Source organism: Paramormyrops kingsleyae, chromosome 1, assembly GCF_048594095.1.
Source record: "Paramormyrops kingsleyae isolate MSU_618 chromosome 1, PKINGS_0.4, whole genome shotgun sequence".
NCBI lineage: Eukaryota > Metazoa > Chordata > Actinopteri > Osteoglossiformes > Mormyridae > Paramormyrops > Paramormyrops kingsleyae.
In genome coordinates this window covers 1,690,240-1,702,488 of record NC_132797.1, presented here as the reverse complement: position 1 = coordinate 1,702,488, position 12,249 = coordinate 1,690,240, and the positions used below count along the sequence as shown (strand labels likewise).

The 12,249-nt window shown below is 45.7% G+C and overlaps 1 protein-coding gene across 1 annotated transcript; it reads right to left on the bottom strand.

The window, feature by feature from the left end:
* Positions 1-691: 691 nt before the first annotated feature.
* LOC111833642 (hyaluronidase-5-like) lies at positions 692-7,490 on the bottom strand. The gene is made up of 3 exons (XM_023792144.2): positions 6,613-7,490; positions 3,450-3,539; positions 692-1,195 (listed from the first exon to the last, which is right to left on the bottom strand). Exons 1-3 carry the CDS (start codon positions 7,402-7,404, stop codon positions 860-862), a joined length of 1,218 nt encoding a protein of 405 aa, XP_023647912.2. The 5' UTR covers positions 7,405-7,490; the 3' UTR covers positions 692-859.
* Between the last annotated feature and the right edge of the window lie 4,759 nt (positions 7,491-12,249).

Sequence of the window (12,249 nt, the reverse complement as noted above, 5' to 3'; positions counted from 1 at the left end):
TTGAAATTTTAAATTAAGATCACACCAGATGACGAAGACAGCTGCACCCAATTTTTCTTGCAACTGTAACACTCTTGATAACATCTCCATTTAATCATGATGCTAATTATGCTTTTCAAGATCTAGTGGAAGAATTGCCCATTATACCTTGGAGTTGCTTCTGTAAACACAGTTTCTCACACTGCTTTGCATGTCTTGCAGTTCTCAGGTTTTGAAGTTGCTATTATGCTTCACAATGGCTGTCGATGCTACATTTGTGGTGGGTCACCCTGAGAGAGAATGGTTCTTGCACAGCAAAACCGATGTGCAAAAGAAGATGTGCACCTGTGGAATTATTGTGTAGAACATGAGCACAGGAGATCTAGGGAGGGGGGCTGTGCAGTTGTTGACTAAACGAGTTGCATAGCAATTATTCAACGATAATCCAAATGAGTGGCCAACAGCTTTCTCTCTTAAGTATAACCACAGTTAGTCAAAGGCTGGTCTACAGTGACTTTCCTCTGATGTGCCTCAAGAGATTCAAGGAGATCGAGAGAGAGAGAGAGAGAGAGAGAGAGATCTGTCTTTACAAATATTGAAGAAAATGGTTTAATGGATCTTCCAGCTGACATATAAAACAAACTTACTCAGCAGCGTTAAACCAGATGAAACTATGATTTTAATGAACATTATTGAACATTGGTCGTCCAGGCTAAAGCTTTTGAAATTCTTTGATGCTGAATGATGATGTTGGAAGTGAAAGTGGCACTGAATGAACTTTATTTGCAAAGGTGAAATAAATGCATCAGAAAACAGCAAATGAATCAGCAAGATGAATCAGCAATGAATCAGTGAGCCTACAGCATACTGAAGGGCCATGTTACACAGGAATGGCCACGGGTTCGATGGGGAGCTCGCTCGCTATCCAGGGCGAGCAGCTCAGCCCAGCGTAGCACTGGCAGGTGAAGTGATCGGAGAAGTAGGTGAGGTCAGAGAGGGTGGGAATGCCCACCGCCACGTACTTCCCGTTGGATTTTTGGACAGAGAAGCTGGCAGGATTCAGGTGCAGGTAGACGTCAGAGTTGTAGTCCTTCCGGATGCAGCGCCCGTTACCCTGGCAGAGTGACTCGCTGCAGAGCCTGGAAGCTGCCGTCACATTGGCGATGTAGGGGTTCAGGGTGGAGTTCAGGTAGGAGGATAAGGCCTCACATGACGCCTACAAGGATGGAACGTTCTTGTGTGACATAGACAAGGGATCTGTGACTGAGTGTGAAGAAAAGATCTCAGATATGAAGGAGGACTTAAAGGTGCCATAGAATGCTTTTCTTCCAAATAATACTATATTATTCCCTACGGGGAAATTCTCTTTATGCCTCCTCCAACTTACCTGGCTGCAACCTGGCTGTGAAGGGCAGCCAGCCACAACAGCACCCAGGGAGCTGGGGGTTAATGGCCTTGCTCAAGGACATACAGATGTACTATGGCCAGGCCTGAACTGGTGACCTTTCAGTCACAGGCACAGAACCTTAGCTGATAAGGCCACATGCAGCTCCCTGTTCTCTGGTGTCTACAAAGAGGGTATGTGAACTTGGTTTGTTGGTACAGTATGTGAAGTTGTTTTACATGCCCATGTACATAATCAATAATAATCATCACTTTATTAATCCCTGTGGGGAAATTGTCTTTTTTACACCTCCCTTAACTTGCTCTTTGTAAGCAAGTTGTCCGCGAAGGGCAGCCACTCATGGCAGCGCCCAGGGAGTTGGGGGATCAGTGGCTTGCTTAAGTACCTGCAGACATGTTGAGGCTGGGTTTAAACTGGCAACCTTGTGATTGTAAGCACACAGGCTTAGCCCACTGAGCTACACGCCACCCGCAAATATCCCTGGCCCTATAATAAAACAGGCAGTTTACCTTATTTGGTGGGTTCATTAATAGAAGAGCTCTGCTCTGATTGGCTGGTTTACAGTGAGGCACTGCGATGGTTCACACAGACTCAACATTGGTACAGGTGAGATGAAACATGGAGCATTTACTGTAGGCATGCAACCGTATATATTTGAGCCTATATTAGAGGAGGAATCAGATGCCGATGAACAGCCAGTTGCCCGGAGACAGCAAATGAACACTGAGTGGCAGGTTTTGCCATTTAATGTTTCCTGGAACAATTTACCCTTTGTTACTGTAATTGTCATGACGCACGCGCCCGGAACACAGACAAATGGGCAGGAATCCAGGGATCTGGAACACGGGGTTTAATTAAAGACAGAGCACGCAACAATACAGGCTGACAATACAATGACCGGACTGGGGAAACAAACGGAAACGCGGACTAAATACAATGAACTAATGACAACAATCAGGAACAGCTGGTAAACACGGGGAATCCACATGCGGTTAACGAGGAGGCGTGGCACACAAGAGGAGCGGACGATCGGGGCATGACAGTAATAGTCCCGCTTCAGCCTTGGTAGAATGTTAGCATAATCATAACTTTGTTTTCAGCATTGTAACAAGAATATAGATTTTTTTTTCATTTGACACAGCAAATGATTTTACAGTGCTAGCTTTGTTTCATCAAGTACTCTAAACAGCAAGATAAGCAGCTTGTAAATTTGCAGTTCTGCTTTCATTATTTTTTTTACTGCACTATCGGTTAGATATTTATTTAGCTAATCAAAAGTAGGCTACAGGAAGTACAGAAGCGTATTGTCAATGTCAGTATCATAGACTTCGTAATGTTGTTTACTATTCCCCTAATAAGCTGAGGAACATTTTCCCAAACCCATAGCTGCTAGCAACATTAGCAACTTACATAGTTAGAACCATGCAAGTGAACGGTTCCAACCATGTAAGTTGCTAAGAGGAGCTTTTGTACTCCTGACCTATTAAAGATGCACATCAGCCATGCCTGATGACAGTTTGATTCCTTGGGAAGGGTAAGTGCCGACATCCCCATCATAGCCTCAAACGGCACACTTATAGATACAGCCTGACATTTTCACTGTTGTCCTTTGCTTCGTTCTTAACGATAAATGCACAACTGTTGAACAAGGCTTGTCCATTGACCTTGAGAGTGGCATGGCATATACTAAGTTTGGGGGTGTGGTTAAGACTTACGTAACAGTCTAGGAATTTCAAAACCGCCCGTTTTACTTTATTCTTTTACATGTTCGGGAATTATATTTGAAAGAGTGAATGACAATGTTTGAGATTCATGGTATGTCATTTCCATGTACCGAACTATGCTATGTTGATGTAAAGTCAGATTTTCATTCTATGGCACATGTAAGCACTCTTACAGCATAGATGCTTCATTTTCATTACTGTTTTACTTCAGATTTCTCATTTCGTAGCAGTGACGGAATTGAAAATGTCATAGACATTGTGAATATAGCAGTCATTTTTTTAATCATTTAGTGTATCCCTGCCGCAGACATGCAGATGACATGTGATGCATGGGAATATACCTTGTCATCAAAGTCCATAGTGCCCCCCCAGAGCACTGAACCTGAGGCCCCTACAGCCGCATTCTCACCCAGAGTGTGGACCAGGTCCTCCTAGAGATAGTGACACACACAAGGGAGTAAGACAAAGCCTCTGGTACCCGTGCCTTGATACCCAGACCTCCCTCTCCCCAGTCGCCTCTACCAGCTCTTCAGGGGGGATGCCAAGGCGTTCCCAGGCCAGCTGAAAGATATAATCCATCCAGCACGTCCTGGGTCTGCCCCGGGGCCTCCTCCCTGTAGGACATGCATGGGAAATCTCTCCAGGTAGCCGCCCAGGAGGCATCCGCACCAGGTGTCCAAACCACCTTTCTCACCCTATCTTTAAGGGAGAGCCCAGACACCCTGCGAAGAAACCTCATTTCAGCCGCCTGTATCCATGATCTCATTCTTTCAGTCACTACCCACAGCTCATGACTATAGGTGAGGGTAGGAACAAAGATGGACCAATAGATCGAGAGCTTTGCTTTCAGGCTCAGTTCTTTTTTGGCCGCGATGAACCGGTTAAGCACCAGCAAAACTGCAGACACCACTCCGATCGTCTGTCCAGCTCTCGATCTCTTCTACCCTCACGTGTGAACGAGACCCTGAGATACTTAAACTCCTTCACTTGAGGCAGTACCTCCTCCCTGATCAAAAGAGGTCAATCCACCCATTTCCGGGTGAGAACCGTGGTCTCAGATTTGGAGCTGCTAATCCTCATCCCCGCCACTTCGCACTCGGCTGTGAACTGCCCCAGAGCATACTGGAGGTCCCCCGCAGATGAAGCGAACAGGACCATGTCATCCGCAAAAAGTTGCAACATAAATATTGTAAACAGGACCGGTGACAAAGGGCAGCCCTGGCAGAGTCCAACACGCACTGAGAACACGTCCGAATTATTACTGGCAATGCGGACTAAGCTTCTGCTCCGTTCATACAAAGACCGAATCGCCCGCAGTAGCGGACCCGGAACCCCATACCCCTGAAGCACCCCCCACAGAGCACCTCGGGGAACCCGGTCGTAAGCCTTCTCCAAGTCCACAAAAAACATGTAGACTGGAAGATCAAACTCGCAGGCTGCATCCAGTACCCTCACAAGGGTATAAAGCTGGCCCAGTGTTCCATGGCCAGGATGATTGTTCCTCCTGAATCCGAGATTCAACTATTGATCTCACCCTCCTCTACAGTACCCTGGAACAGACTTTCCCAGGAAGGCTGAGAAGTGTGATCCCCCTGTAGTTGGAACACACTCTCTGGTGTGTCAACCATGACATCCCCACAACATCCAGAGCCTTCAGGTACTCCGGACGAATCTCATGCTTTCCTGGGGCCCAGCCGCCAAGGAGCTTTTTAACCACCTTGGCAACCTCGGCCTCAGTGATAGGCAAGTCCACCCCAGCCCCCTCGGGCCCCGTGCCCTTAGATGTCTCACAAGCAGTGCACGCAGATGTATCTGAGGCAGGGTTGAGGAGGTCCTCAAAGTATTCCTTCCACCTCCGGGTGATGTGCCCAGGTGAGGTCAACAGCACCCCCTTCCCACTGTAAATAGTAAGAACCAGGAGTTGCTTCCCCTTACTCATATTCCGGACGGTTTGCCAGAACCTTTTTGAAGCCGACCGAAAGCACTTTCCTTGGCCTCACTAAACTCCCATGCCTGGGTTTTTCCTTCTACAAAGCTGAGCTATATTCCGCCTGGCTTGCCCGTTCCTGTCAGCTGCTTCCGAAGACCCCCAGGCCTCCTTCTTCAGCTTGACAGCCCCCCTCTCCTTTGGTGTCCACCGTCGGGTACGGGGGTTACTGCCACAATTGGCACTGACCACCCTGCAACCACAGCTCCGTATGGCCGCTTCCACAATGGAGGTTCAGAACAATGTCCATTCAGACTCAATGTCCCCAACCTCCCCCGATATGCAGTTCTCCCAGAAGTGTGAGTTGAATTTCTGGTGAACCAGAGCCTCTTCCAGACGTTCCCAGCAGACCCTCACTATGCGCTTGGGCCTGCCTCCCCTGCCACCTGACCAGCTCACTACCAGATGGTGATCAGTTGACAGCTCTGCCCCTCTCTTCACCTGAGTGTCCAAGACAGAAGGCCACAGATCAACTGATATGATTATAAAATCGGTCATTGAACGATCATTGTTCGTACCATATCTACTTATAGACACCTTATGCTTGAACATGGTGTTCGTTACGGACAAACCATGTGTCCAACAACAGAACACCACTTGGGTTCAGATCGGGGAGTCCATTCCTCCCAATCACCCCTCTCCAGGCCACACTGTCGGTGTTGTGAGCGTTGAAGTCCCCCAGCAAAATGATGGAATCCAAGAAGGCTGGGTACTCTGAACTGTAATACGGTGCATAGGCGCAGATGACAGTCAGAGACCTCTCCCCGACCCAGCCCTCTCGTTCACTGGGGTAAACTCCAATGTTAATGCACCAAACTGTGGGGCCACCAGTAGCCCCACCACAGCCCAGCGACGCTCACCCACCACTCCAGCCCCTCTCCAGGAGATTAGTTCCAGAGACCACGCTATGTATTGAGGTGAGCCTGACTATATCTAGCCGGCATCTCTCAACCTCACACACAAGCTCAGGCTCCTTCCCCACCAGAGAGGTGACGTTCCATGTCCCAAAACCCAGTTTTGTCAGCCGCGGATCAGTCCGCCAGGGCCTCCCTTGGCTGCCACCCAGTCCACATAGCACCGAACCCCTGACATTCCCCTTGCGGGTGGTGGACCCACCTGGGGACGGTCCCGTGTGACTCTTTCGGGCTGTGCCCGGTCGGGCCCCACGGGCCAAAGCCCGGCCACCAGGCACTCTCCAGCAGGCCCCTCCCCCAGGCCTGGCTCCAGGGTGGGGCCCCGGTGACCCTAGTCCAGGCGAGGGTAACGAGACCTTGCTATAATATTCTTTCATCAGGGGTTTTTTGGAGATTGCTCTTCGTCTGGCCCCTCACCTGGGACCTTCTTGCCTTAGGAGACCCTACCAGGGGCAATCGCCCCCGACAACCTAGCCCCCAAGGTCACTGAGGCACGCAAACCCCTCCACCATGATAAGGTGGCAATCCAAGGAGAGGAAAAGCAGCACACGGGAGCTTAATCATATCCAGTTTATAAGATGATCCAGGACGTTATGTACTCACCAAACTCAAGAATTTGTTAGCTTGATTGGTAAAGACAGGACGGGTGTAGACGTAGATGGGAACATTGAAGGGGTGCTTAGGCAGGCTGGCCACCCTCATGGCCTCATGAACTTGGTTGCGGACGTACAGAGCGGCCTTGTGGGTGTTGGCCAGACTAGTCTGCAGGTAGACGGATGGGTAGAGGGCCGTGCTTGTCTGCCACAGCCACAGGAGCTGGTCGTTCTCTGCCTGCGCCCATGTTGGGCACATACCTGTGTAGTCAGCCTCTTCCCAGACATCATTGTAACATTCAGGGAAGAGATAGAAGCCCCAGAGGTAATTGGGCCTCATATCAATCCCTAGACTCATTGTGTCCTCCATGAAGTTTCTAGCAGCTGTCTGGAACTGCTCCTTGGCCACAGGCTCAGCTTGAGATGGGGAAAGTGAAGGGTCAAGCTGACGGGCATAGTCAATAGACAGCGTGCGGTAGATAGTCTTAGAGTTCCAGTTTCTGTCCCACAGGGGGCGCCAGGCCTCCCAGTTAATGACAGCCAGACCAGGGGAGGTTTCTGAAGGCATATAGTGGGCGACGTCCCACTGGGCTATATCTAAGCTGGCCGTCAGGTTGCCCTTCTGTGGGATGCCTCCATTTATCTCCTTATTGGTGGCTTCATCCACAAATGGGTACAACCCCAGGCGGTTGGTGTAGAACAGGAAGAGGAACTGGTCAGGAACAGCTTCAGGGGTGGTAACGACCTGAAATGGCGAGGTGTCCAGGGGGATGTTGTTCTGCTTGCAAACAGGAGTTGGCATGTTCCATATGACACCATAAGGGTATCCCTCAAACAGCGGGGTGACAGTAGGAGGATAGGGGAGATCGGCATGAATGCTGCCCAATAATGATAGCAGAAGAAGGGGCTGCGGGTGAGGACTGGATCCCTTCATCCAGATGATCAAATCCATGGCTTCTCCTGTGTAAGGAACAAATCTATAATGTATTCATTTACATTCACCATTTCTCATACAGGTTCAGTGTATCTGAGTGTAAAAATACTTATAAAGTGGGGAAGCATGTTTGAATTGTTGTTTTCATATTATTGCCTAGCAAACAGATTGCACTGCTTGTATTGATAACATCCACTGGGCAGAAACAGATTTCAAATTGAGAGGATATCAACTGTCTGGTACTTCGACTGCCATGTCTTTGAAAATCACTGTGTCATTACACAGAACCTGTGGCCACAGGAATAGCTGACTACAATGATAGCCATTGAAATACCTATCATATAGTCTGTACGAGGATTTCAGGATATGATTTTCAAGAAGCATTGTTTTGAAGTTGTTTTTTTTACACTAAAATGTTTAAACTAATTAATGAAGTAAGTATAGGTAGCTTTCACATTGAAACATTTACTGTAAATTTCTGAAGTTCTCACCTGGGCTTCTTCAGCACTGCGTCCTGCTGAGGCGTTTATAGTGCAGAGCTAAGGTGACGTGTTTTATTTAAGGTCATATCAGGCCTTTATCGAGAAGCCCATCGTTATTCAAATACAATGCAAAGGTGCAAGCTCAGCTATATTATGTCCCGTAAAGCCCACTGTAGTTATGTTTACAAAGCGTGTGTCTTTCTGCCTGTGAAATGCTGAGGCTTGCATGCAGCCACTCGCCATGAAAGCTCATTCCATGAAGCTAGTTTTTTTACTCGAGTTAAAGTCAGAGGAAGTTTGGAACTCTGCAGTCACTGACTTACTGTAACACAGCACTGATGACCATTACGCACCTCAGCATTTGGCAACCCCACTCTGTTACTTTACGTGGTCTGATACTTTGTGGCTCTGTTTCTGTTGTTCCAAAATGTTTCCACTTCACAATAGTACCACTTACAGTTGATCATGGAATATCTAGCAGGAAAGAAATTGCATGAACTGCCTTATTGCAAAGGTGGCAATCCTATGAGAGTACAATGCTTGAATTCACTGAGCTCTTCAGAATAACTCATTCTTTCACAGATGTCTGTAAACCTGACTGCATGTGCTTCATTGTATACACCTGTGGCAATGGATAAGAATGAAAAACACCTGAGTTCAATGATTAAGAGGTATGTCCCAAAACTTTTGCCCATATAGTATACATTTGGCCATATAGTGTATTTATGAACATTGCAGTTACTTCCCTGTTAAGAAGATCATTATTTAATTAAGATCCCTTTTCTTCCCATTATGGTTTAATATCACTTAAGAATGCCAGTGCTCTGCTAGACTCATGTAAGATTGTAGCCCCTGCCAAGTTACATAATGCCAACAGTTCTGTGTAAATGTCAAACATAAGGGGACGGCACATGGTGAAAGTCAGGTTCCTCAGCTCCTTCTCATCCAGCATTCACAAAGCAATCAGGTTTAAGGAGGCCATCAAGACCTGCTTGAGACAGAACAGAATGTCACAGATTCACAGGGTATATCATTTTAGCATTTTAGCACTTAAGCAGCACATTGTAAACATTATCCCTGTCAACATACCTACTCCAATTAATGTCCAGATCCAAGGCTTTGCCCATCTGTTAGTGATTTGTCTTTATACTCTAATGTAATTCCCAATCATGATTTTTGTCACTATAGTATAGTATATAGTATATAGTATATTAAGTGCTTGGGTGTTTCCCAAATCAGATATCGCACAGTACATACTAAATATTGTTAGAAGCCTACTACTCGACAGTTAATGTTGTACGTACTATATGTAAGCATGAGAACAACATGAATGCACTTGGACATGCTGTGGTCACCATCTCACGCGTTACCTGACCCTGTACCAATGACATACTGTATTAGGACGAATTTTCGGACGACTACGTTGCCTAGAATTAATCATTATCCTGTTACTGTCATACATATGAGGTGATTGAGGTGTGGATTGATTCTGATCGTGTATGGACTGATCTTCCTGAGATTCAGATACGTCGTCCATGATTCACCTATAATATTATTGCATTAAGGTTAGACTGTAAAAGCATGTTTTTTTCCCTCTCTGATCACTTAAATAACTTGTTTTTCACAAATGACTTGTTTCTCATGAAAGAAGTATCCTTGTTCTTATGTGAAAGAATCCTTGTTCTGGGAAGCTTACCCTATTCAAGGACGCTTACCATATTCCCCTGGGTTTTGGAGGGGCTTGCTGAGGACAGGGAAAGGCGTTGCTCAATATGTTCTGTACACCATTGGTCAGTGTATGAGACACCTGCCTTATCTTCATGGGAAGGGAAAGCATTGCTCAAGGATACTCGTCTAATTATTTTGGGAACTGCACCTAGCTGGTCAGTGTGTGTAGAACGCTTACCCCCATCCCTAGGGGGTACATTGATTATAGAAACTTTCCAATTGAAACTGCAGGCAGCATTACTCGGGCAAAATTGGCCATGGGAGCTCAGCCATGGGATAGATCACGCATCGCCCGGCACTTTCTCAGGACTCATGTCTTGGTCTCCTGCCAGGACTGAAAACGTCCGAGTGTGAATAGCTTTGTAGTGTCAATGTGTTGATTCAAACAATTATCACAATAACTATAATATCCATCTGCACTTTCTATTTTATGCATGTTTCATTGTCACTCTTTTTAAATATACCTATAATCTCTTGTATTTTCAATTTTTATTCTTGTTAATTATATTTATATAACCATAATTATTAGATAGCACTTGTGATACAGGATTATTTTGCATTGCCTTTGATCCCATGTCTTGGTATTGATTTTAATGCAAGGTTATTTTGTATTACTTGTAATAAATAGTTTTTAGAAGTGAACCTAAGTGTGCCTGTTTGTTCCTTCGAGAGCCCTATATCCCCCTCACATCATCTTAAAACACATACTGTCGCTTGAACCCCAGGAAAGTTACTGTTAAAAAAATACATATTCGAGTCTCCTCATGTAACTGATTGTTTTATACTTAAAGGTGCCAAAGACTGACTTTGCAGCCCACTTTAAAGCTCAATGGACCTGCACACCTGCAACATATATTATCACTCTAGAGGGACATGTGTGCAGTTCCACAAGTGCACCGGGCAAGGAAAAATATATATACAGACAGCCATTGATGTACACTGACAGTGAGATGAGGCTTCTGTACTGCTACTGTTGGTTAGCTAATATCTAATAAAAAAAAAAATTAAAAGCAAAAGTCCAAATTCTTTACAAACAACACATCTATAGGTTGCTCAGCTTGCTGTTTATAGTTCTTAATAAAAATTGTTGAATGGTAATGATGAAGCTAGCACTGTAACATCATTTGTTGACTGAGATGCAAAAAAAATGACGGTGTTGTTGTTACAATGTTAAAAACAAAGTTATGACTAAGCTAATATTGTGCCTAAGTGGGAGTGGAAGTATTACAGCTACGTATGGCAAAGTAGAAAGAGTTCACTAAAATAACGATAAAAGTACTGCATAGTAAATACATAAACCAGTAACGTAGTTGTTTAATCATGATCAAGTATTACGTACTGTATGCACTAGACTTCTACATAACTGGCAGTGCAGTGGGCTTGTTTACACCACAAACATGAGTAATGCGTTTGTTCTTTGATGTCAATAGGAGATTTTGTAAATGCTGCCCATTGTTAACTAAAATGTTATGTGGCGCATGACTAGAGATGTTAGTTCTGCATGAGTTGTTGTGGAAGAATAATGAATGGTTATGTGGTATGGGAGGGTTATGGGATTGCTGTTTGTCTCGGCCTTAGGCAAGAAGGGGACGTTGCATTGTGGGATTGCTGTTTGTCTCGGCCTTAGGCAAGAAGGGGACGTTGCATTGTGGGATTGCTGTTTGTCTCGGCCTTAGGCAAGAAGGGGACGTTGCATTGTGGGATTGCTGTTTGTCTCGGCCTTAGGCAAGAAGAGGACGTTGCATTGTGGGATTGCTGTTTGTCTCGGCCTTAGGCAAGAAGGGGACGTTGCATTGTGGGATTGCTTTTCTGTCTTGGGTCTTAGGCCAGGAGATTTTGTTTGTTCTTATGCACTCGTGAGAGGAAGCGTGCTGGAGAAAACACGCTGTAGAGCACACTGACCTGGCACCAGTCGAGAAACTGTCCTAATTGGGAAGAGGGGGTGCATCTGTCAGGCTTGTGAAGGAAGGCTCTCATGATATCGATGAACAGTGTATGAGCAGCTGGGAGAGGAGATCTCTGCTATTACCTGGTTTGTGATCGCTTACTGTCACTTACTGTCATTATAGGATATCACAGGTACAACTGCATAACCACCGTCAGTAGAAACACCATGTAACAATAGAACAGTAGGTAATTAATCTATCATGTAATCATTATGTATGTACTTAGTAAGCAAGATTGGAGGTCGTAAGATGAAATTCAAGATTGGACATGCTATATGGTGACCAATCATGTTGAATAAGATCTTGGAAGGAGGCAGGGGGGCTCTTGAAAGTATATAACGGGGCCCTTTTTTTTTTGAGTGGTGTGCAAGCACCCAGAGCACTTTGTGATGTTCATTTGCTCACAAATAAAGAAGGTTTTACCTGCCAGTTACAGACTTTCTTTCTGTTTGGAGCTAAGATATAGGAGGGTCGTTTGGAGATTTTTATTTTTCTTCCACACCATTGCAGAAAAACCAGCAATCAGAGCAGAGCTTATCAACACATTAATGAGCCGA